This window comes from Megascapheus bottae, chromosome 17, assembly GCF_031878675.1.
Source record: "Megascapheus bottae isolate mThoBot1 chromosome 17, mThoBot2.hap1, whole genome shotgun sequence".
Lineage (NCBI taxonomy): Eukaryota > Metazoa > Chordata > Mammalia > Rodentia > Geomyidae > Megascapheus > Megascapheus bottae.
The window spans coordinates 29,255,904-29,278,395 of NC_143525.1; the positions used below are offsets into that span (position 1 = coordinate 29,255,904).

At 40.1% G+C, this 22,492-nt stretch overlaps 1 protein-coding gene across 2 annotated transcripts in view; it reads right to left on the bottom strand.

The window, feature by feature from the left end:
• Taok1 (TAO kinase 1) overlaps positions 1-22,492 on the bottom strand; it is a 96,252-nt gene that overhangs the window by 10,955 nt on the left and 62,805 nt on the right. For both annotated transcript variants that reach the window (XM_090350549.1, XM_090350548.1), the window contains exons 14-19: positions 20,752-20,988; positions 18,542-18,670; positions 14,573-14,776; positions 10,660-10,899; positions 4,321-4,533; positions 2,404-2,586 (exon numbers count right to left, since the gene is read on the bottom strand). In XM_090350549.1, coding sequence (XP_090206675.1) covers positions 2,404-2,586; positions 4,321-4,533; positions 10,660-10,899; positions 14,573-14,776; positions 18,542-18,670; positions 20,752-20,988 — 1,206 coding nt within the window. The remainder of the gene's footprint in view (positions 1-2,403; positions 2,587-4,320; positions 4,534-10,659; positions 10,900-14,572; positions 14,777-18,541; positions 18,671-20,751; positions 20,989-22,492) is intronic.

The window sequence follows — 22,492 nt, forward strand, 5'->3', positions numbered from 1 at the left end:
GTACCAGTGACTCAATGCTTGTAACCCTAGCTACTCAGGAGACTGAGAGCTGAGGATTGTGGTTCAAAGCCAGATAGGGCAAGAAAGTCTGTGAGACACTTTTTTTCTCCCCCTGCCAGTCCTAGGGCTTGAAATCAGGCCATGAGTACTGTCCTTGGGCTTTCTCAAGGCTAGAGTTCTACAACTTGAGCCACAGCACTATTTCCAACTTTTTTTTATGTGTGTGGTCGCACTCTACCATTAGGCCAAATTCCCGGCTTTGAGAGACTTATCTCCAATAAATTACTCAGTTAGTAAAAAACTGTGAGTGAAGTTGTGGTTCAAGTGACACAGCCTTGAGCACAAATAAGCTCAGAGAAAACAACAAAAAAAACAATAAAACCAAACTTTTAAAAAGTAAATAAAAATAGGGCCCGGAGTGTGGCCTTGTGGTAGAGTGCTTTGCTAGCATGCACGAAGCCCTGGGTTTGATTTCTTGGTATCACATACACAGAAAAATCTGGTGCTGTGGCTCAAGTGGTAGAGCTCTGGCCTTGAGAGCCCAAGGACAATGTCAAGGCCCCAAGTTCAAGCACTAGGACTGGCAAAAAAATAAAAATAAAAAATAAACAAATTGCTATAAGAATAGATTAAATTAATTATTTAATATGTCAGAGTTGAACTGTAGACTCACTGGTGGAAAGCTTGCCTCTACTACTACGCTCTAGATTTTATTCCCAGCATTACAAACAAACAAACAAACAACAACAACAAAAAAAACAGCTGGGTACCTGTGGCTTACCAAAGTAATCCTAGCTATTCAGAGACTAAGAGCTAAGGATCCTGATTTGAAGCTAGCCAAGGTATGAAAGTCCAAGAGACTTTTTTTTATCCAAGTAACCACTAAAAAAAAGGCAGGAAGTGGAGCAAGCTCCAATGGTGGAGCTCTAACCTTGAGCAAACACTCTTAGAAGTCAGTACCTAGAGCTGGCCATGGTGGCTCACACCTGTAATCCTAGCTACTCAGGAGGCTGAGATCTGAGGATCAAAGTTCAAAGCCAGCCCTGGCACAAAGGACCTGAGACTCTTACCTCCAATTAACCTCCAGAAAACAGGAAGTGGAACTTAGCTCAAGGGTAGGTAGGCTACAGCCCTACCCTTGAGCTAAAGAGCTTAGGGACAGTGCCCAGGCAGAGTTCATCGCCCATGACCCACCAAAAAAAAAAAAAAAAAGTCAGCACCTAATCCCTGAGTTCAAGCTCCAAAACCAGTACAAAACAAAGAAAAACCCACAACAACAAAAACAAATTATAATTCTAATGTAAGACAAAAGAAACAGTATCTTCAATGGAGAAGAAAAGATGCTTCTAAAAATACATTAACAAAACAACAACCTCTGAAAACAAAGTGCCACTGCATTTTTACTATAGGCATTGGTTTTCTCCAAAATATTTTACTAAGCTTTTATATAACAAGTAGGTTTTGACTCATACATTGAAATAATATACTAACAAATTAATTAGCGTTTACTCTTTATCACTAGATGGAGCTAAAACTGCAATCATACTTTAATAGCACTCACCTTTCTCCTATATCCCTTTTCTTGAATTATTTACTATAGTCAGTCTTCCTTTTAGTACAAAGGTCCTGAGGCTTGAACTCAGTGCCTGGACACTGTCACTTATCCTCTTTGTAGTGAGGGCTAATGCTCTACCACTTGAGTCATAGTACTACTTCCTTAGTATAAATTTGAAACTTAAAGATGCAGATTTTGTTTTGTTCTGGGCACTGTCTCTGGGCTTTTTTGCTCACTCGAGCAACAGCTCCATTTTAGCTCTTTGTTTTCTTTTTCTTTCCTTAGTGATTAGTTGGAGATAAGAGTCTCCAGAGCTTTCCTGATTTGACTGGCTTTGAGCCTTGATCCTCAGGTATTGGCCTCAGAGGTAGCTAGGATTACAGGCATGAACCACCAGTGCCCAACTAAAAAATACAATTTTTGCTAAGAGATACTTTTTTTTTTTTTTTTGCCAGTCCTGGGGCTTTAACTCAGGGCTTGAGCACTGTCCTTGGGCTTTCTCAAGGTTAGAGTTCTAGCATTTGAGCCACATCAGCTTTTTCTATGTATGTGGTACCTAGGTATTGAACCCAGGTCTTCATGCATGCTGGGCAAGTACTCTATCAATAGAACCAATTCCTGACCTAGGTTCCAATTTGATAGCTTCCATGATTACAGGCATGAGACACAAGCTCTTTGTATTCTTTATCCAGCAATTAATTGTACTTTCTTGATTTTAATAGTATCAATAAAATCATAAATTAATCAGTAATTTTAAAGAAAAGTTACCAAACCAAGACTAGGAAAAATCAGGTAGGTACCTGTTAAAATAAGAATGTACTTATATGATTTTAATCTATTATGTATACCTTTTGCTCTAAGAGTGCCCTCCGAAGGGAGACTCTCTGTTCAAGTTCTCGAAGCTCTCGATCATGTTGTGCTTCAGCCTGCATTTTGATTTTGCTCTGATATGCATTCAACAGCTCCAGTTCCTGCTGCAGCTGCATCTTTAACACTTGACACTCCGCTTCCTGTGCTTCATCCAAACGCAGCTAAGAGAAAAATAAAATATATATCCTACTGTAAGGTATTGATTGTGACTACAAAAAGGAAGAAGAGGGATAGAATATGATTACTGCCATAATTCTTTTTTTTTTTTTTTTTTTGCCAGTTCTGGGGCTTAAATTCAGGGCCTGAGTACTGCCCTTGGGCTTTTTCCTCAAGGCTAGCACTCTGCCACTTGAGTCACAGCACCATTTCTGGCTTTTTCTATGTATGTGGTACCAAGGAATTGTACCCAGGTCTTCGTGCATGCTAGATAAGCACTCTATTACTAGGCCAAACTCCCGGCCCTACTGTCGTAATTCTTTTCGAAAATAACAATTGCTCTCTCTTGTACCTTGGTGTGTTGGCCTCTAAAGAAACACACAATAACCAATAGCAGCATTATGAAATTATCATGAGCTGTTTGGAGAACATTTGAATAACTACATTTTTCTTCAGAGAAACTTATAGGTGATATATAAATTTCTCTACCTCGTCCTCTCTAGTTGGAAATAACTATTTTTTTTTTTTTTTTGCCAGTCCTGGGCCCGAGCGCTGTCTTTGTTCTTTCTCAAGGCTAGAGCTCTACCACTTGAGCCTCAGCACCACTTCCGGCTGTACGTGGTACCAAGGAATAGAACCTGGGTCTTTGTGCATGCTAGGCAAGCACTTTAACCACAAGGCCAAACTCCCGGCCCTGGAAATAACTATGACAGGACAGAAACTAACAACAGTCTAGAAGTCAAACCGGTGCAAATCTGGTTTGTTTTGCTTTGGTGCTTTGATCAGCCTAACAGTTAATAACAATTTTGTTGTTGTTTTTGTTGGATGCTGATATTGGTACTTGAACTAAGGGCCAGGCACTATCCTTTCATTTTTCACTTAATGATAGTGCTAGTACTCTATCACTGAAGCCACAACTCCACTTCTGGCTTTTTGATGGTTAACTGGAGATTACAGACTCCCAGACTTTTCTGCCTGGGCTGATTTCAAACCATGAACCTCAGATCTCAGATTCCTGAGTAGCAAGAATTACAGGAATGCCCACCTCAACAATGTTTTTTATACTTTGAAATGGTTACAGTCTAAATGGTTAGATAAGTAACCATACAAAATCTTCCATTTTTCCAGGTGCTGGTGGCTCACACCTGCACTCCTAACTACTCAGGAAGCTGAGAACTGAGGATTTAAGTACAAAGCCAGGCTGGCATGAACGTCCATGACATCCTTATCTGCAATTAGCCATCAGAAAATTGGAGATGGCACTGTGGCTCAAGTGGTAGGGTGACTAGTCTGGAGCTGAAGAGTTTAGGGTCAGTGCCAGGCCTAGAGTTCAAGGCCCATGGCCTACTAAAAACCAAACCAAACTTCAATTTTGAGACTGCAAGGCCTTAAATAGTTATCTACCCTATGAAGAGAAAAAAAAATTTTTTTTACAAGATCTCTTATTTGACCATTGGCAAACCCAATATAGCAATCTATGCTGCCTGATGTTTACCAAAGCTTCTGTTTCACCTTGACAACATCTTGGGATCTCTCTATAGGAAATCTATATAGAACTTCATGTCTACATGTGGATTTTTATATACATCATGGCATTCTCAAGTAATGCTTAATAACTACTATAGCCCTAGATACATGACAGCAATCATTTCCAACTAGTATTTTAATAGCTGGGATTCCATTCAAAATGTAGAAAAAAAAAAGTAGCACTAAATTTGGCCTAAACAAAGTAAACTCACGGCTTGTGTAGAAAGCATTTCATTAATGCTGTGATCATACTGCTCAGCCAAGATGGCTAATTTCCGGGTCTGTTCCTCCTTGAGCCTTTTCAGAACAGCTTTGTGCTCACTCTTTGGTGTAGTCTCCAGTAGGTGATTTCTTAATGCTTTGTACTGTCTGGTCTGGATTTTGCAGGTATCCTGAAACTGTTTTTTTATTTGGAGTTCTTTTGACTGGGAAGAAAAAAAATTATGTATGTTTCAACATATACATTTGTATACATTATACTTACATACAAATAATACTACTGAGAAAAAGAGAAAACACAAAAGGTCAATGGTAAAGTTGCAGCTATTTTTATACTTGGCCATTCAATTGGCCTAAGTTATCTGATTTTTTTGTATTTTAATAATTAAAAACTTATTTGTCACAGGACTTCAAGCAATCGGCATTATTTCACAAGTAAATTTTGTGACCTGAGAAGATATTAAAATTAGCACTGATTGTTATATTCGTGACAAATCAATCTTGTGTTATATAATTAAGTGTAGTAGACATCAAAGTACCTTACTTTACTGGTAAGGCAAAATTTTATCAGATATTTGGGGCAAAAAATAAAGCATATTTACTATTTTTAGCTAAAATACCCAGGTCTTCATGCATGCTAGGCAAGCACTCTACCACTAGGCCAAACTTCCGGCCCCGCTTCTTTTCCTTTCTTTCTTTTTTTTTTTTTTTGGTCAGTCCTGGGGCTTGAACTCTGGGCCTGGGTGCTGTCCCTAAACTCTTCAGCTCAAGGATACTGCCCTACCAACAGTGTCACTTCCGGTTTCTAGCGGTTAATTGGCGATGAGTCTCACAGACTTTAGTGCCCAGTCTGGCTTTGAACTACAATCCTCACAACTCAGCTTCCTGTGTAGCTTGGATTATAGGCATGAGGCACCACACCTGGTTTTCCTTTCTTTTTTTTTTGGCAGTGATGTTTGAACTCATGCATACTAGGCTGGTGCACTACCATTTGCGCCATGCGTCTAGTCTTGTTTTTGCTGGTTGGTTTTGGATAGTCCTCTAAACTCTTCTACCAAGGCTTTGAATGGTGATCTTTCTGCTCTCAGCCTCTTGAGAGGCTAGTATTACCGCTATAAGCCTAGGTACTGTCCCTGAGTTTCTTTGGCTCTAGGATAGCACTTTACCACTTGAGCCATAGCTCCACTTTTGGATTTTTATGTGTATGTGGTACTGAAGAATTGAATCCAGGGCCTCATGCAGGCCAGGCAAACACTCTACCATTAGGACACATTCCAGCCCATCCTCCAATTTTTTTTTTTAAATGACAATCTCAATTTACAGACCCTATTTTTTTGTGGATCTACGTATCAAAAGTTGACTTGGAAGTCTAAAAGTAAATAATTAACATTGTTATAATAATTATTTTTTATTACTTAAGAGCGGTTCAAAGCCAGCTTGGGCACTAAAGTCTACGAGACTCTTATCTCCAATTAATCACTAGAATACCAAATGGGCTGTGGCTCAAGAGGTAGGATGGTAGCCTTGAGTTGAAGAGCTCAGGGACAATGTCCAAGCCTAGGGGTAGGGGGGTAGCCTTAAGCTAAAGAGTGCAGGGATGTTGCCCAGGCCCAGAATTCCAGCCCCATGATTGGCAAAAATATATATATATAGATATATATTTATGATATATATGTAATATATTTACTATATATATATATATTTTTTCTAATGATAGTGAGCTTGCCTAGCATCCATGAAGCCCTAGGTTTGATTTCTCAGTACCACATACACAGAAAAGGCCACAAGTGGTGTTGTGGCTCAAGTGGCAGAGCGCTAGCCCTGAGCAAAAAGTCCAAGGACAGTGCCCAGGCCCTGGACCAAAAAAAAATTATTTGGGGCCAGACATGTTGGATCAAGCCTGCAATCCTACTTTCTTGGGAGGTAGAGATAAAAGGGTGGTGGTTTGAGATAAACCCATGCTAAAACAAAAAAAAAAAAAAAAAAAAAAAAAGAAGTGAAAGACTCCATCTCAACCAATGGCCAAGCAAGGTAGTGCATATCTGTCATCCCAGGGACACAAAGCCTTGTACTTGCTCAGCTTGCTTACTTGATCATGGATGGTGTTCCATCACTTGAGCCACATCTCTACTTACTTTTTTTCCTGCTGGTTAACTGAAGCTGGAGTCTTATTTTATTTTATATTTTTCTTGTTAGACGTGGGACCTGAACTCTGGGCCCGGGGGCTGTCCCTGAGCTCTTCGGTTCAAGGCTACCTCCCTACCCCTTGAGTCACAGCGCCACTTCTGGTTTTCTTGTGGTTAACTGGAGATAAGAGTCCACCAAACTTTAGTATCCAGGCTGGCTTTGAACTGCGATTCTCAGATCTCAGCCTCCTGAGTAGCTAGGATTATACATTCGAGCCACCTTGCCCAGCCTGAAGAGTCTTATAAAGACTTTCTGCCTAGGTTGGCTTCAAAAAGTTATTTTCTAGGATTCAGCCTCTTGAGTAGCCAGAAATAATACAGGTATAAGCTGTTAGCACTAAGCTTTGCTTGTTTAATTTTGCCACACACACACACACTGTGTGTGTGTGTGTGTGTGAGAGAGAGAGAGAGAGAGAGAGAGAGAGAGAGAGTGTGTGTGTGTGTGTGTGTGTGTGTATTCTGAGGCTTGAACTAAGGGCCTGGCACTAAATTGTCCCTCAGTTTGCTTGCTTGCTTTCAAAACTGATTCATTCATTCATCTCATTGCCAGTCCTGGGACTTGAACTCAGGACCTGAGTACTGTCCCTGAACCTCTTGTTCAAGGTTAGCATACTACCACTTGAGCTACAATGGCACTTCCAGCCTTTTCTATTTATGTGGTACTGAGGAATCAAACCCAGGGCTTCATGGATGCTAAGCAAGCACTCTACCACTAAGCCACATTCCCAGTCTCAGCTTTATTTATTTTTTTTGTTAAAGACTCATGTTGTACCACTTAGACTACACCTCCACTTCCAGCTTTTATTTTTGGTCGGTCATGGGGCTTGAACTCTGGGCTCAAAGCTACCACCATCCCCCTTGAACTATAGGCCCCACTTACATTCTTTAGTGCCTGGGTGGCTTTGAACTGTGACCCTCAGATCTCAGCTTCCAGAGTAACTAGAATGACAGGTGTGAGCCACTGTGCCTGGCTTATTTAGAGACCACATCCCAGGCACTAAAGTCTGTGAGACTCTTATCTCCAATTAACCACCAGAAAACTGGAAGTGACACACTGTGTCTCAATGAGTAGGACAGTAGCCTTGAACTGATGAGCTCAGGGACAATGCCAATCAGGCCCAGAGTTCAAGTCCCATGACGACCAAAAACCAAAACCAAAACCAAAACCAAAACCAAAAAAACCCAATGGGCCTGGGGATGTGGTTAGTGGCTTTTTTTTTTTTTTTAAACCAGTCCTGGGGCTTGAAATCAGGGTCTGGGCACTGTCCTTGAACGCTTTAAGCTCTCAAGGCTAGTGTTCTGCCACTTGAGCAGTAATGCAGCTTCTGGCTTTTTCTGAGTATGTGGTACAAAGGAATCAAACCTAGGCTTCATGCATGCCAGGCGAGCACTCCTATCACTTGGCTATGCTCTCACCCACAATTATCTATTTTGAAAAGAGCAACAAAATGAAACTTATTCAGGTTCACAGGGGAGCTATATATATGTATTTTTGTTCTAGCAAAGATTTGTTGGACACGGATCTTGAACTGAGAGCCTAGGTGCTGTCCCTGAGCTATTTTATAAATTAATTAATTTTATTGTTGGAGTGCTATACAGAAAGTTGTGAGCTACTTTTGCTCTCAGCTGGTATGCTATCATTTTCACCTGAAGCTCCACTTCTTTTTTTTTTTTTTTTGCCAGTCCTAGGCTTCAGCTCTGGGACTGAGCACTGTCCTTGGGTTTTCTCAAGGATAAAACCCTACCACTTTAGCCACAGCACCACTTCTGGCCTTTTCTATGTATGTGGTACCGAGGAATTGAACCTGGATCTTCATGCATGCTAGGCAAACACTCTACTAATTAGGCCAAACTCCTGGTCCCCACTTTCAGTTTTCTAGTAATTAACTGAAGATAAGAGTCTCCTGGGCCTAGTGTGGTGGCTCACAACTGTAATCCTAGCTACTCAGGAGGCTGAGATCTGAGGATCAAGGCTCAAAGCCAGTCTTAGCACAAAAGGATTTGAGACTCTATCTCCAATTAACCTCTACTAAATGGGAAGGAGCACTGTGGCTCAAGAGGTAGGGCGGTAGTCTTGAGCTGAAGAGCTCAAGAAAAAAAAAAAGTCTCTTGGACTTTCCTGCTCAGGTGGCTCTGAATCATGATCCTCAGTTCTCAGCTTTTGAGTAGTTAGGATTGAAAGAGTGAGCTACAAATATCTGGCTCAAAAACTTATTTTGATATGACAGAATAAAGTAGGAAGAAACATTTCCTGATTCCTGGATGGTAAATGGGAATAAAGATTCTGGTAAAGCAATTTAACTTTTAATTCCATATTTAGTTTCAAAATAGCTTAATGTTTGAATGAGGATGTAGGCATTGGGAATACCATTATGTGTGTTGTATTTTTTAAGACTTTGACATAGATTACTTTTATGAGTGAAGTTCATTTTAGTCCAGTATATTCAGAATCAAATGGATAGTAGTAGTTTTGGTTTTACTTTTCTCTCGTGCTAGGGCTCTGCACATGCTGAATAAGTGCTCTGCTACTCAGTAACCCCAAAAATAGTTCTAGGGCTTAAGTACTAAACAGTTTTAAATGGGGAAGAAGTTATTAGAGGAGTAAGAGGTCTGTTTTATTTTGCTTTTTGAGACAGGATGTCACTATGAAATCCAGGCTGGTCTTGAACTTAAGATCCTCATACCACAGCCTTCAAAGGGATGGGATTACAGGAGATCACTATCACCATCTTGACAAGAAAGTTATTCAACAGCAAATACTGTACTACCTGTGCCTTATGGAAATAATTTTGTTTTGAATTTTTTGCAGCCATATACAATCAATTGAGATACGGACACTTGTCTATACGAGTACCTGCTGGTTTTTTTTTTTTAAATTAATTAATTAATTTATTTTTGCTAATCCTGGGGCTTGACCTCAGGGCCTGAGCACTATCCTTGGGCTTTCTCATGGCTAGGACTCTGCCATTTGAGCCACAGCACCAGTTCTGGCTTTTTCTATATATGTGGTACTGAGGGACTGAACCTGGGTCTTTGTGAATGCTAGGCAAGCACTCTACCACTAGGCCAAAGTCTTGGCCGAACTGCTTTGTTTTTATTACGATTCAACTATTTCAGACAATTCACAAAACTGGAAAATTTCCTGAAGACAGCGGAATGTATAAGGAATAAAAAGTTTTTTCACATTAGAAGAGTTTGAACTCAGGGTCTCACATTTACTAGGCAGGTGTTCTATCACCAATCCTTTTTACTCTGGTTGTTTTTGAGATGAGGTCTTGTCTTTTTGCCTTGGTTGACCTAAATTATGATATTCTTTTTATGTTTCCTGACATAGGTGAGATGACAGCTGCTCATGATGATGCTCCACCTTTTCTGCTAAGGAAGTGATATAAACTTTTTGTCTAGGCTAGCCTGGAGCTAATATCCTTTTGATCTCTACCTTCCCAAGTATCTAGGATTATAGGTGTGAGCCACGGACACCTAGTGCCTTCTATTGTATGTATGTATTATGCACACATGCATATGAATGTATGTACATGCATGCACATATGTATGTGTGTACATGTTAGTTATGGGGCTTGAACTCAGGGCCTGGGTCCTGTCCCTGAACTCTTTTGCTCAAAGCTAGTACTCTTACCATTTTGAGCCACATCTGTACTTCGAGTTCTCTAATAGTTAGAGATAAGCATCTCACAGACTTTGTTTCCTGCCTGGGCTAGCTTTGAACCACTATCTTCAGATCTTAGCCTCTAAAGTAGAAAAGATCATAGGCATGAGCCTCCAGCAGTCAGCTTTATTTGTGTACTTTTAACCTCTGTATAAATCATATTTAGAGAAAATTAGGAGTATTATTTAGAACAAAAACAGAAGCCAAAAGGTTAGCATGCTGACATAGAATATTTCAGCACCAAATATTAGTTGCATTTAAACAAGAACTGCTACTTCCACAGTTAAACAAGTAACTACTTTTTTTGTACTTTGATAAGCAATTTATGCAACAGGCAATTCATACAGAATACAACCAATGAGGCTAAAAAGGAAAATAATTAACTCAATTTCTCCATGTCTTCACATCTATCTTAATTTTTTCCTGCTGATATGATTTATCACTTTTCCCCTTTGTCTAGAAGCTTACACCAAAGGTACCTTCAAACTCTTAGGCTGCTGTCGAACTTCCATGACATGTTTTCTCCTTAATTCTCGTTCCCTTCGCTTATTATATTCCAGCTGGTTAGTGAGCTCAGTTTGATGCTGCAATCTGATCAACTCACAGCGCATCTTCTGAATTGTGTTGAGGTGGCGGAACTCCAGTTCTTGCATAGATTCATGTTGTCGCAGTAGCATGGCATGTTCTAAGTCCTTCTGAGTCTGTCTTTTGTTTAATTCCTACAATGTAAAAAAAAAAAACAAAAAACTTAAGAAGTATCAGGAATTGAATATAATTAAACCTTCTGCTTCAAGAATGGCTGAATACTAAAAATTTATCTTCTATTATTTTTTATTCCTAATGTAGGGATCAAATCCAAGGGTCAGATAATAGGCAGATAGTCTACCACTGTCCTATGCTGCAGTTCCATTTTATAGATTTAATATGAGGAAGAAAAAAGTTTATAATTGAAAAATGATGACAACCTAGCACTTGGTGTTCAACAAATGTTATTCTTTTCTTATAATTCTTCATTATAAATAAATAAATGTGCCAGGTCCCAGTGGCTCACACCTGTAATCCAAGCTATTCAGGAGGCTGAATATGAGGATTACGTTTCAAAGCCAACACAGGCAATAAAGTCTGTGAGACTTTAAAAAAAAAAAAAAAAAGCCAGGTGCTAGTGGCTCAGGCCTGTAATCCTAGCTACACAGGAGGCTGAGATCTGAGGATCAAGGTTCAGAGCCAGCCCAGGCACAAAAGGACCTGAGACTCATATCTCCAATTAACCTCTAGAAAACATGAAGTGGAGCTTGGCTCCAGAGTAGGGCAATAGTCTTGAGCTGAGGAGCTCAGGGACAAAGCCCAAGCTGAGTTCAAGCTCCATGACCCCCCCACAAAAAAAAAAAAATAGCACAAAAGTGTGCGTTTAATGATAGAGCACCAGCCTCGCACACAAAGAGGCTCAGGGGCAGTGCCCAAGCCCCCAAGTTCAAGCCCCAGGACAGGAAAAAAAATAATTACATATATACATATTATGTAAAAGTCAAACTCTCCCCCTTTGTACCTACAAATATTTGGTGCATCCATTACTTTCATCCTTGCATTTATTATTTTAAAAAATTGTGGCGTCAAAACACTAATGTACATCATAGACATACAGCTAGTTTTTTCACTTAAGTGTGTATATATGATATATATATGATATATATATCCATATCAGACAAAGTCTGATGTACCCTAGACTGGCCTAGAATTCAGTCCATGCTGGTCTTGAACTCCCAAGTGCTCTGACTCAAGTTCTGGGACTATAGGAAAGCACCACAATGTCCAGCACAATAAGGCTTTAAAAATGCCATTGAAACATACTGATTTGTGATACCGTTTTTTTCAACCATTTCTATTTTTTACTTTAAGGTTTCAGTATCTATGTATGTTGCAACAGATAGTTATTATACTACTGCTTCTGTAGGCAAGAACTCTAGAAGGAGATTTAATTGTTAAAGTATGCTTTTTTTTCTTTCTTTCTTTTTTTTTTGGTTGGTCGTGGGGCTTGAATTCTGGGTCTGGGTGCTGTCCCTGAGCTCTTTAGCTCAAGGCTATTGCCCTACCCTTGAGCTAAGCCCCACCTCCTCATTTTCTAAAGTTTAATTGGAGATAAGAGTCTCAGGTCTTTTTGTGCCGGGATGGCTTAGAACCTTGATCCCCAGATCTCAGCCTCCTGAGTAGCTAGGATTATAGGCGTGAGCCATGGTGTCTGCTAATTTTTTTAAATTTATTTATTTTAATTAATTTTTTTTTTGTGGGTCATGGGGCTTGAACTCGGCCTGGGCATTGTCCCCGAGCTCTTCAGCTCATGGCTACCACCCTCCCCTGGAGCTAGGCTCCACTATCTTTTCTAGAGGTTAATTGGAGATAAGAGTCTCTGGTCCTTTTATGCACGGGCTGGCTTTGAACCTTTATCCTCAGATCTCAGTCTCCTGAGTAGCTAGGTTTACAGGTGTGAGCCACCACGCTGGCTTTTATTTTTTTAATCTGTCCTGGGACTTAAACTCAGGGCCTGGGCATAGTTCTCGCACACTTGCGAGTGCTCTGTCACTTGGGCTACAGCGCCACTTCTGGCTTTTTCTGAGTATGTGGACCTAGGAATTAAACCTAAGGCTTCATGCATGCTAGGTGAGCACTCTACCACTAGGCTACACTCCAGGACTTAAAAATATTTTTATTAAAAATACATACATATACACAATGTCTTTCATTAAAGAAATAAAATTAACAAATTGTTTACTAAATGATTACTATGGGCCAGACATTGGGGATATAAAAGCCTGAAAAATATCTGTGACTATACAATTTCAATTCTAATGAAAGAGATATGATGCACATTTTGTATGTATGCAAGAGGGACAAAGCCAGGTGCTGGTGGCTCATGCCTGTAATCCTAGCTACCCAAGTGGCTGAGATTTGGGGACTGGGGTTCAAAACCAGCCTGGGCACAAAAGTCCATGAGACTCTTATCTCTAATTAACCATCAGAAAACCAGAAGTGGTGCTGTGGATCAAGTAAATAGTAGAGTGTTAACCTTGAGCTGAAGAGCTCAAGGACCAAGCCCAGGCTGAGTTCAAGTCCTACCAAAAAAAAAGGGGGGGGAGGGGCGGGAGTTTGGCCTAGTGGTAGAGTGCTTGCCTAGCATGCACGAAGACCCAGGTTCAATTCCTCGGTACCACATTAAAAAAAAAAAAAAAAAAGCAATGGCTCAAGTGGTACAGGGCTAGTCTAAAGAAAGATCAAAGACAGTGGCCAAGGTACTGAGTTCAAGCCTCAAGACTGAACCCCCCCCCCCAAAAAAAAAGATAAAAGAGGGACAAGTGCAAAGCTGGGCGTGGTGGCTCACTCCTGTATTCACAGTTTAAAGCCAGCCAGTGCAGGAAAGACTGAGACTCTTATCTCCAGAAAACCGGAACTGGTGCTATGGTGCAAGGGATAGGGTGGTAGCATTGAGCTGAAGAGCCCAGGGAAAACACCCAGGCCCAGAGTTCAAGTCCCACAACCAAAAAAAAAAAATTTATGTAAAGATGGAAAAAGGATTCTGGGGATCATGGAAGGCACTTCTAGAATGGTAGAGACTTAAGAAGATGGCAAGTTCTATGAATGTCTTGGGTAAAAGAATACAGATGGGAAAGACCTGAGAATGGTATATGCTGAAGAAAAAGATTCAAGCCAGAACGGTCGCTCATGCCTGTAATCCTAGCTACTCAGGAGGCTGAGATCTGAGGATCAAGGTTCAAAGCCAGCCCAGGCACAAATGGACCTGAGACTCTTTTTTTTTTTTTTTTTTTTTTTTGCCAGTCCTGGGCTTGAGCTCAGGGACTGAGCACTGTCCTTGGACTTTCTCAAGGCTAGAGCTCTACCACTTGAGCCTCAGCACCACTTCCAGCTTTTTTCTATGTATGTGGTGCCGAGGAATTGAACCCGGGTCTTCATGCATGCTAGGCAAGCACTCTACCACTAGGCCAAACTCCCAGCCCAAGGACCTGAGACTCTTATTTCCAATTAACCTCTAGAAAACAGGAAGTGGGGCTTGGCTCAAGGTTAGGATGGTAGCCTTGAGATGAAGAGCTCAGGAACAACGCCCAGACCCAGAGTTCAAGCCCCATGACTCACCAAAAAAAAAAAAAATAATAATAATAACAATAAAAAAAAAATTTCACTGGTAGCCAGGAGACCAAGATCTGTGGATCATAGTTCAAAGCAGGAAAGTCCATGAGTCTCATTTCCATCTATCTCCAAAAAGCTGAAAGTGGATATGTGGCTCAATTACAAAAGCACTAACCTTGAAGACAAAAACCTCAGGACCGGAGTTCAAGTTACATGACTGGCACACCCACAAAAAAATTCATCATTCACACATACCTCCCTGACAAGGTCCTGCTCTAGGTTATGACGTCCAAGCAACATTCTTCTTTTGAAGCGGCGGCATTCTAGCTCCAGGTATTGTCTCTGACGTCGAAGGAGATTAGCTTCTTCCTCTGCTTGGAAATGTTGTATATTCTCCTTTTGTTTTGAAAGCCATTCTTGCTTTTCTTTTTTAGGGGTACTCTGGTTTTCATTCAGCTCCTAGTCCAACATTAAAACACTCAGGTCAAAATACATAAAACTATGTGAATGTATTATTTGATAAAAAGTAAACTTACCTAACGATTGATTTTTTTAAGACAGGGGGATCTTACCATCTATCCCAAACCAGTCACCTCCTTTATCAAATTCCCTGAGTGCTAGTTACATGTAAATGCCACCAAACCTGGCTATAGTTCATTTATTTTTGTGGTGCTGGGGAATAAAATCCAGGACATATGTATGCTAGGCAGGCACTCTACCTTTAAGCTACATCCTTAGCCTTATGTATAGCATAGTTAAATAGAAGTACTTAATTGTTTTGCTTAGCTGCATATAGGAGCTTGGAGAGGGAAGTAATACTCTCCTTTTTCTCATAAGAAATACTCTCTTTTTCATGAGAAAAAGGAGAGTATTACTTATGAAATAAGAGTGGGGAAAAAAGAGATATGCACATCAGAAAATACGTGTACTTTTTTTTTTTTTTTTTTTTTGGCCAGTCCTGGTAGCTTGAACTCAGGGCCTGGGCACTGGCCTTGAGAGCTTTCTCAAGGCTAGTGCTCTATCACTTGAGCCACAGCACCGTTTCCAGCTTTTTCTGTGTATATGGTACTGAGGACTGGAACCCAGGACTGCATGTGCATGCTAGGCAAGCACTCTATCACTAGGCCACACTCCCGGCTCAATATGTATCCTTTTCAGCTTCTTGTAACCACATTTTGATGATTCCTAGCTTCAAAGCAATGGGTTAATAAAGTAAACCACATTCTTCTTTAGCCTCCCAAGAAGAATATGCTTCCAGATGGTGCGGTGGCTCATGCCTTTAATCCTAGCTACTCAGAGTCTGAGATCTGAGGATCAAGGTTCAAAGCCAGCTCAGACACAAAAGGACCTGAGACTCTTATCTCCAATTAACTTCTAGAAAAGGGGAAGCGGGGCTTGGCTCCAGGGTAGGGCGGTAGCCTTGAGCTGAAGAACTCAGGGACAGAGCCCAGGCCAAGTTCAAGACTCATGACGTCCCACGCTCAAAAAAGAATATGCCTCCAGATAAATCATGTCTGAATTAAAAAGTTATAATAATATTATCTTAATTATCAACTTTTTTTTTTGAGGTCTTCATGAATGCTAGGCAAGAACTCTATCACTAAATCAAAAATCAGTAGTCCGTAAGAATATAAGTGTAGGGCTGGGAGTTTGGCCTAGTGGTAGAGTGCTTGCCTAGCATGCACGAAGACCCGGGTTCGATTCCTTGGTACCCCACATACAGAGCAAAAAGCCGGAAGTGGTACTGAGGCTCAAGTGGTAGAGTGCTAGCCTTGAGAAAGCCCAAGGACAGTGCTCAAGCTCTGAGCCCAAGCCTATGACTGGCAAAAAAAAAAAAAAGAATATAAGTGCAAATATCCACGGAGACACGGAGAGAGATGAGAGTAATATGGGCACACATATCAAGAATCACTAGAGTATCTTTTAGTCACCTGCTAGTAAATTTCCCATGAAGACTTTGGTAGTTGTTCTATCCTGGGGATTAGGAACTATTATTTTATCTTTACTTTTATTTATTTGCTTGCTTCTATTTATTTTCCTATTTATTTTGTGCCAGTGCTGGGGCTTAAAACTCAGGGCCTCATGTGCTCTCTTACTTAGCTTTATCTGCTAAAGTTTGGCACACTGAGGTATGCAAACTAGGCATACTTCAGTTCTGCCTGGTCTAAGTTTTGATCCTCAACCTTCAGCAGATCTCAGCCTCTTGAGCAGTGAGAACTACAGGCATGAAACTACCAATGTCCAACTTCCAAGCTTGTCTTACATTCCTGGGCTTACAGCGTGAGGAGGAATCTTTATTCTAAATGAACATAAATGCATCCTTCCTAAAACTATGGCTACTAAACATAAATTAGTTTGACTATAAGTTATATCAATAAAGGACTAACCTAGAAACTAAAATCTCATTTACTAGAAAATAGACTTGTACAATTGTATTTTCTTAAGACATTTGTATATGGTTGGGAAATCCATTTATAATCTTTTGTTGTTGCTCATGGGGCTTGAATTCTGAGCCTAGGCACTGTCCTTGAACTCTTTATGCCCACAGCTAGTGCTCTACCATTTTGAGACAAAGAGCCACTTCTGTTTTTCTGGTGGTTAATTGGAGATGAGTGTCTCATAGACTTTGCTGCCTCGACTGGTTTGGAACCACAATCCTCTGATCTCAGTCCTCTGAATAGTTAGGATTACAGGTGTGAGCTATCAGAGCCTCCCTTTCCAGGCTTTTCAAACTCAATGTTCCAGAACAGAATTTGAATTCTGATTTATAGCTCTAGGAGAATGTTACAAGTTCATACTTAACAGCTGGAAAATTTTAATCTGTGACACTCTCTTGGTAAGGTATATGGTAAGCCTTTGTGACACTAATATGTATACAACAAGATATACATCTGACAAGAGGCAAATTTTTACATACATGGAAAGTATTAATGTCAGAGATTATTCTTATTTTACAAGATCAATATCTTACTGCAGTGATTAATTACATGGACTAAAAATATCAATCGTCTGTAAGGGCAAGAAAAAATTCGGATTTTATTTAAAGTTAAGACTCAATCTATTATTTATTATTTATTTGCCTACCCTAGAGACTGAACACAGCCTGAGCACTGTCCATAGACTTTTTCAAGGCTAGAGCTGTACCACGTGAGCCACAGCAACACTTTCAGCTTTTTTCTAAGTATGTAGTACTGCGGAGTCAAACCCAGGTCTTTGTGCATGCTAGGCAAGCACTCTACTGCTTGGCCAAACTCCCAACCCCAAAATTATTGTATACTTCTAACCCAGGGGCTGGGAATTAAGAGTGCTTGCATAGCATGCATGAAGCCATAGATTCGATTTCTCAGTACCACATACATACACAGGAAAAAAAAAATTCTAAGCCAAAAGTAAAAGATGTAGTTTACTTATTTTGAGACAGGGTCTCAAAAGGCTGTTTAAAAGCTCCTGTGCTGGGGCCGGGAGTTTGGCCTAGTGGTAGAGTGCTTGCCTAGCATGCACAAAGACCCGAGTTTCATTCCTCGGCACCACGTACCCAGAAAAAAGCTGAAAGTAGTGCTGTGGCTCAAGTGGTAGAGGGCTAGCCTTAAGGAAACTCCAAGAACAGTTCTCAGACCCTGAGTTCAAGCCCCAGGACTAGCAAACAACAACAAAAAAACCACTCCTGGGCTAAAGTAATTCTCCCATCTCAGCCTCCTGAATAACTGGGACTACAAGCAACAACCACTGTGTGTGTGTGTATGTGTCTGTGTGTCTGTAAGGCCTGAACACCATCTCAGACTATGCATCCCATGTTTTGCTGGCTCACAAACTTTCTTACCTGTGCTGACTTTGAATCATGATATTCATATCTTAGCCTCATCAATAGCTAGGATGACTTTGGAGAGACAATGGTGCCTGGCTATAGTTTACTTTTATTTTGGTGCTGGTCCTGAGGCTTGAACTTAGGGCCTGGGTCTGACCCTGAGCTCATTCTTGCTCAAGCCTAGTGTTCTGCCACTTGAGAGACACAGATCTACTTCTGTCTTAATTGTAGATCAGAGTCACACAGACATTCCTTCTCTAGCTGGCTCTGAACCACAATCCTCAGATCTTAGTCTCCTGAGTTACCTAGGATTAGGTAACTCCTAGCAGCCATAAACAATAACACAAAGTTTTATCCTAATGGTTGAGTTGAGAACCAATAAATACAAGTGAACAGATAACTTTCGTAAAACAAAGTACCTCCTTAAGTTGTTCTTTTCGAAGCTTATATTCTCTTTTCTGGGACTCCAAAAAGCTATTCAATTCTTTCTTCTGTTGGGCCTGAATATGTTGCTGAAATTTTTTCTCTTCATTGGCCATCACTTTAGCCTACATGAAAAATTTTAAGTAAATTTCGTTAAGAAGAGGTAAAGGCAAAAGTTTAACTTGTATCAGTTTAAAAAATTTTTTTTGTTCTATGAGATAAAAATTAATACAAGCATTTCTAGTACAAAATACCTAATCAAATTACAAATGTTTCTCAATGTCATTATTTGAACCTCACAGAATCAGGAAGATGAAGTTCACCTTTAATGACAATCTCATTACATTAAAAAAAATTTTTTTTTTGTTGGTCGTGGGGCTCTGGGATTGGGTTCTGTTCCTGTGCTCTTCAGCTCAAGGCCAGTGCTCCACTACTTGAGTCACCATACCACTTCTGGTTTCCTGGGGTTGACTGGAGATAAGAGTCTCATGGACTTTCTCATGCCTGGACTGGCTTTGGACCACGATCCTCAGATCTCAGCCTCTTTTTGTTGATGTTTTTGTTTTGCCTGTCCTGGAACTTGCACTCGGGCTGGGCACTGTTCTTGCTCTTAAGGCTAGCACATGAGCCACAGCATCACTTTTTTCTTTGCATGTGGTACCAAGAAATTGAACCTGGAGCCTTAGTGCATACTAGGTAAGCATTCTACCACTAGGCTGTCATCTGGGCCCTGAAAAATGTTAGTTTTTTTTTTTTTAAAACCTCTTTTTTATTTAAGAGGAATATACCCTTCTCCACCCAACAAAATACATATTTATCTTCAAGTGTAATGAAACCAAGATCATTAAATCTAGATTGACATATAAATAATGAAATATGTTCACCTTTAAACTTTGAGAACTTATTAAGGAATAACTTAATAAGAAAATGCTAGATGGGGGAAGAGGGGAAGGGAAATGGGGACCAAGACATGTGAAAGGGTATCAATGTATGGGAATTAATGCACCATTTATCTGGCAAATATCATGTAACCCTTCTATTAATTACAATAAAAAAGAAAGAAAGAAAGAAAGAAAATGCTAGCCCAGGCCTAGAGTTCAAGTTCCCCAACCGACTTTAAAAAAAAATGCTAACTAGGTTTATATCCATTCTGTTATAGATTTCCCCCCACCAAGTCCTAGGAGTTGAACTCACAGTCTGGGCACTGTCCTTGGGCTTTCTCAAGGCTAGAGTTCTACCACTTGAAGCAGAGTACCACTTCTGGCTTTTTCTGCATATGTGTTACAGAGGAATAGAACTCGGAGCTTTGTGCATGCTATGCAAGCATCTACCACTAAGCCAGGCTCTTGGCCCCAAACCGGGATAAATCTTCATCTGAATCTCTCAATTAACAATCTCAAATATTCATGTACATTTTATAATCTATTTTGAAAAACAGAATACAAATTTAAGGAAAGTAGAAATACAATTAAGGCAAGACGTAGAACAGAGAATTACAGATGACTTTCTGAAACCTAAAATAGTTTATTGTGTGTGTCAGGACAGTACTGGAGTTTAAAGGGCATCATGCTTTCTAGCAAGTGCTCTTTCACTGAAGCCACAATCACAGAACTTTTTAACTTCAGTTTTCTTTCAATAAGGTCTTATCTGTTTGTCTGTTTGCTTATGGCTTAGGTTTAGCTTCAGACCATGACCCTCTTACCCATGCCTCACATTTAGCTAAAATTACAGATGTAAACTGCCATATTTTGCTTGTTAAGATGGAGTGTCGCTGACTTTTTGTTCAGCTGGCCTCAAACAATGATCCTCCCTCTGCTTCCTGAGTAGGTAAAATTGTGGGCACTAAAACATCTATTGGAAGATTAATCTATGTTTTAGGTAACCAGGTAACAAAAGCCTAGGACAATTGAATGACCCAAGTATAATACTAAAAAAGTGTCAAATATCATAAAATAGAACAGACCTTTCAGTTGATATTAAAATATATCAGTTTTCAAATACAAAATAGATGCTCATTTACAAATTAGTGAGAGAAAAAAAATCACAAAGCCGCCACGTGACTAATATATCATCTATTTACTGAAAATCTAATAAAAGTAACATGAAATTAGGTGCTAGGAATAGATACTCTAATACCAAAATCCTTTGTAAATTAATGCTGAGATGGAAACAAGCTAAAGTAAACAAATAATACTGAATCAGTCACCTCTTTTTCCATAGCAGCTTGATGCTTCTTGATAAGTTTCTCCATTTCTGCAGCAAAATTGTTACGCTGAGTTTCAAGATCTTTGTCTAATCTGAGTCGGTGTTCATCCATCTCAGCCTTTAATTTATTTTCCAGAGTCATCAGCTGCTTTTGATGTTGCCTTCTCATTCGCTTATAGCCAGACATCTGTTCTCTAAGCTCAGAATCTTGCTCATGTTCTTGCATTTGTCTTGTAACCTAGATATACCAAAAACAATAAAGCAAAACATTTTCTTTCAAAAGCATTTAGAGCAGTCTACTATTAACTAACTAGGTAAGAGACCCTAATATAACAATTCAATTAATTTCTGCCAAATCTTTTAAAGAAATAGACAAGCTGGCTCTTGACTACTTGAGCTACACCTTTAATCTAGCTTTTTTTGTTGGTTATTTGAGGATGGAGTCTTGTGAACTTTTCTGCTTGGGCTGGCTTCAAACTGTGACCCTCAAATCTCAACACCCTGAGGGGCAAGGATTTTAAGTGTAAGACTGTGGCACTTGGCCAAAAATACAATTCAGAGCCTCAGGTTTACAAGACAGACACCCTACACTACTTGAGTCATGCCTCCAGGTATTTTGTCAGTTCTGGGACTTAAACTCAGGGCCTGAGCACTATCCCTGGGCTTTTCTCCAGGCTAGTGCTCTATTACTTGAGCCACAGCACTAATTCTGGCTTTTCTATGCATATGGTACAGGGAAAATGAACCTGTGTCTTCATGTATGCTAGTGTTTTTGTGCACACTAGGCAAGCACTCTACCACTACGCCAAACTCTCAGCCAGGCTGTTGGGTTTTTTTGTTTCTTTTTTTGGTGGGCCATGGGGCTTGAACTCCATCTGCCTGGGTGTTGTCCCTCAGCTCTTCAGCTCAAGGCTATCTCCCTACCCTTAAGCCAAGCCCCATTCTCATTTTATTTTTTCTACAGTTAACTGGAGATCTGAGTCTCAGGTCCTTTTGTGCCCAGGGTGGCTTTGAACTTTGATCCTCAGATCTCAGCCTCTTGAAAAGGTAGGATTACAGGCACTGGCAGGAATAACAGTCTCATAGTATCTTATTTTTGTTTTGTTTATTTTGATAGAAATCAAACCCAGGGGGTGATGAACAAACCAGGCAAGTAATCTACCACTATTGTTTCAGCCCTATCACTGTGGTTTGATTTGTTTCCCTTAAGACTGAAGATGTTATGAGTCCCTTTTTTCCCCCCACCACCGGTTATAAGCACCTTTTCATGTCTTATTGTCACTTTCCAAACATTTCCTACTTTCTGACTACCATTCTGACTTCTAATTCTACTTAAGTGAAAATACCATTTTCTTATCTCTCCTTTTGCCTAAAACCTAGTAACTTTAAAGGTTCAAACAACAACTTATAAATTACTTCTCTAATGCCACTGAATCAAAAATCATCTGCAGAAGTGGCACTGTGGCTCCAGTGGTAAGAATGCTAGCCTTGGGTTGAAGGGACAGCACCCAGGCCCAGAGTTCAAGTCCCACAACCACCCCCACCCCCACACACATACAAATTATCTGGATACATGTATTTCTCTTACACACTTAATATACTCTAAAATATGACTTATAAACATGCCTTGAAGATGTTTTTACTTTAACATATCTTTCTTTTGCATATCTTTCTTCTAAGGGACACTTAAAACGTTGAATAAATGCTTTGGAAAATAAACTCAAATACAAAATGTAAGATAT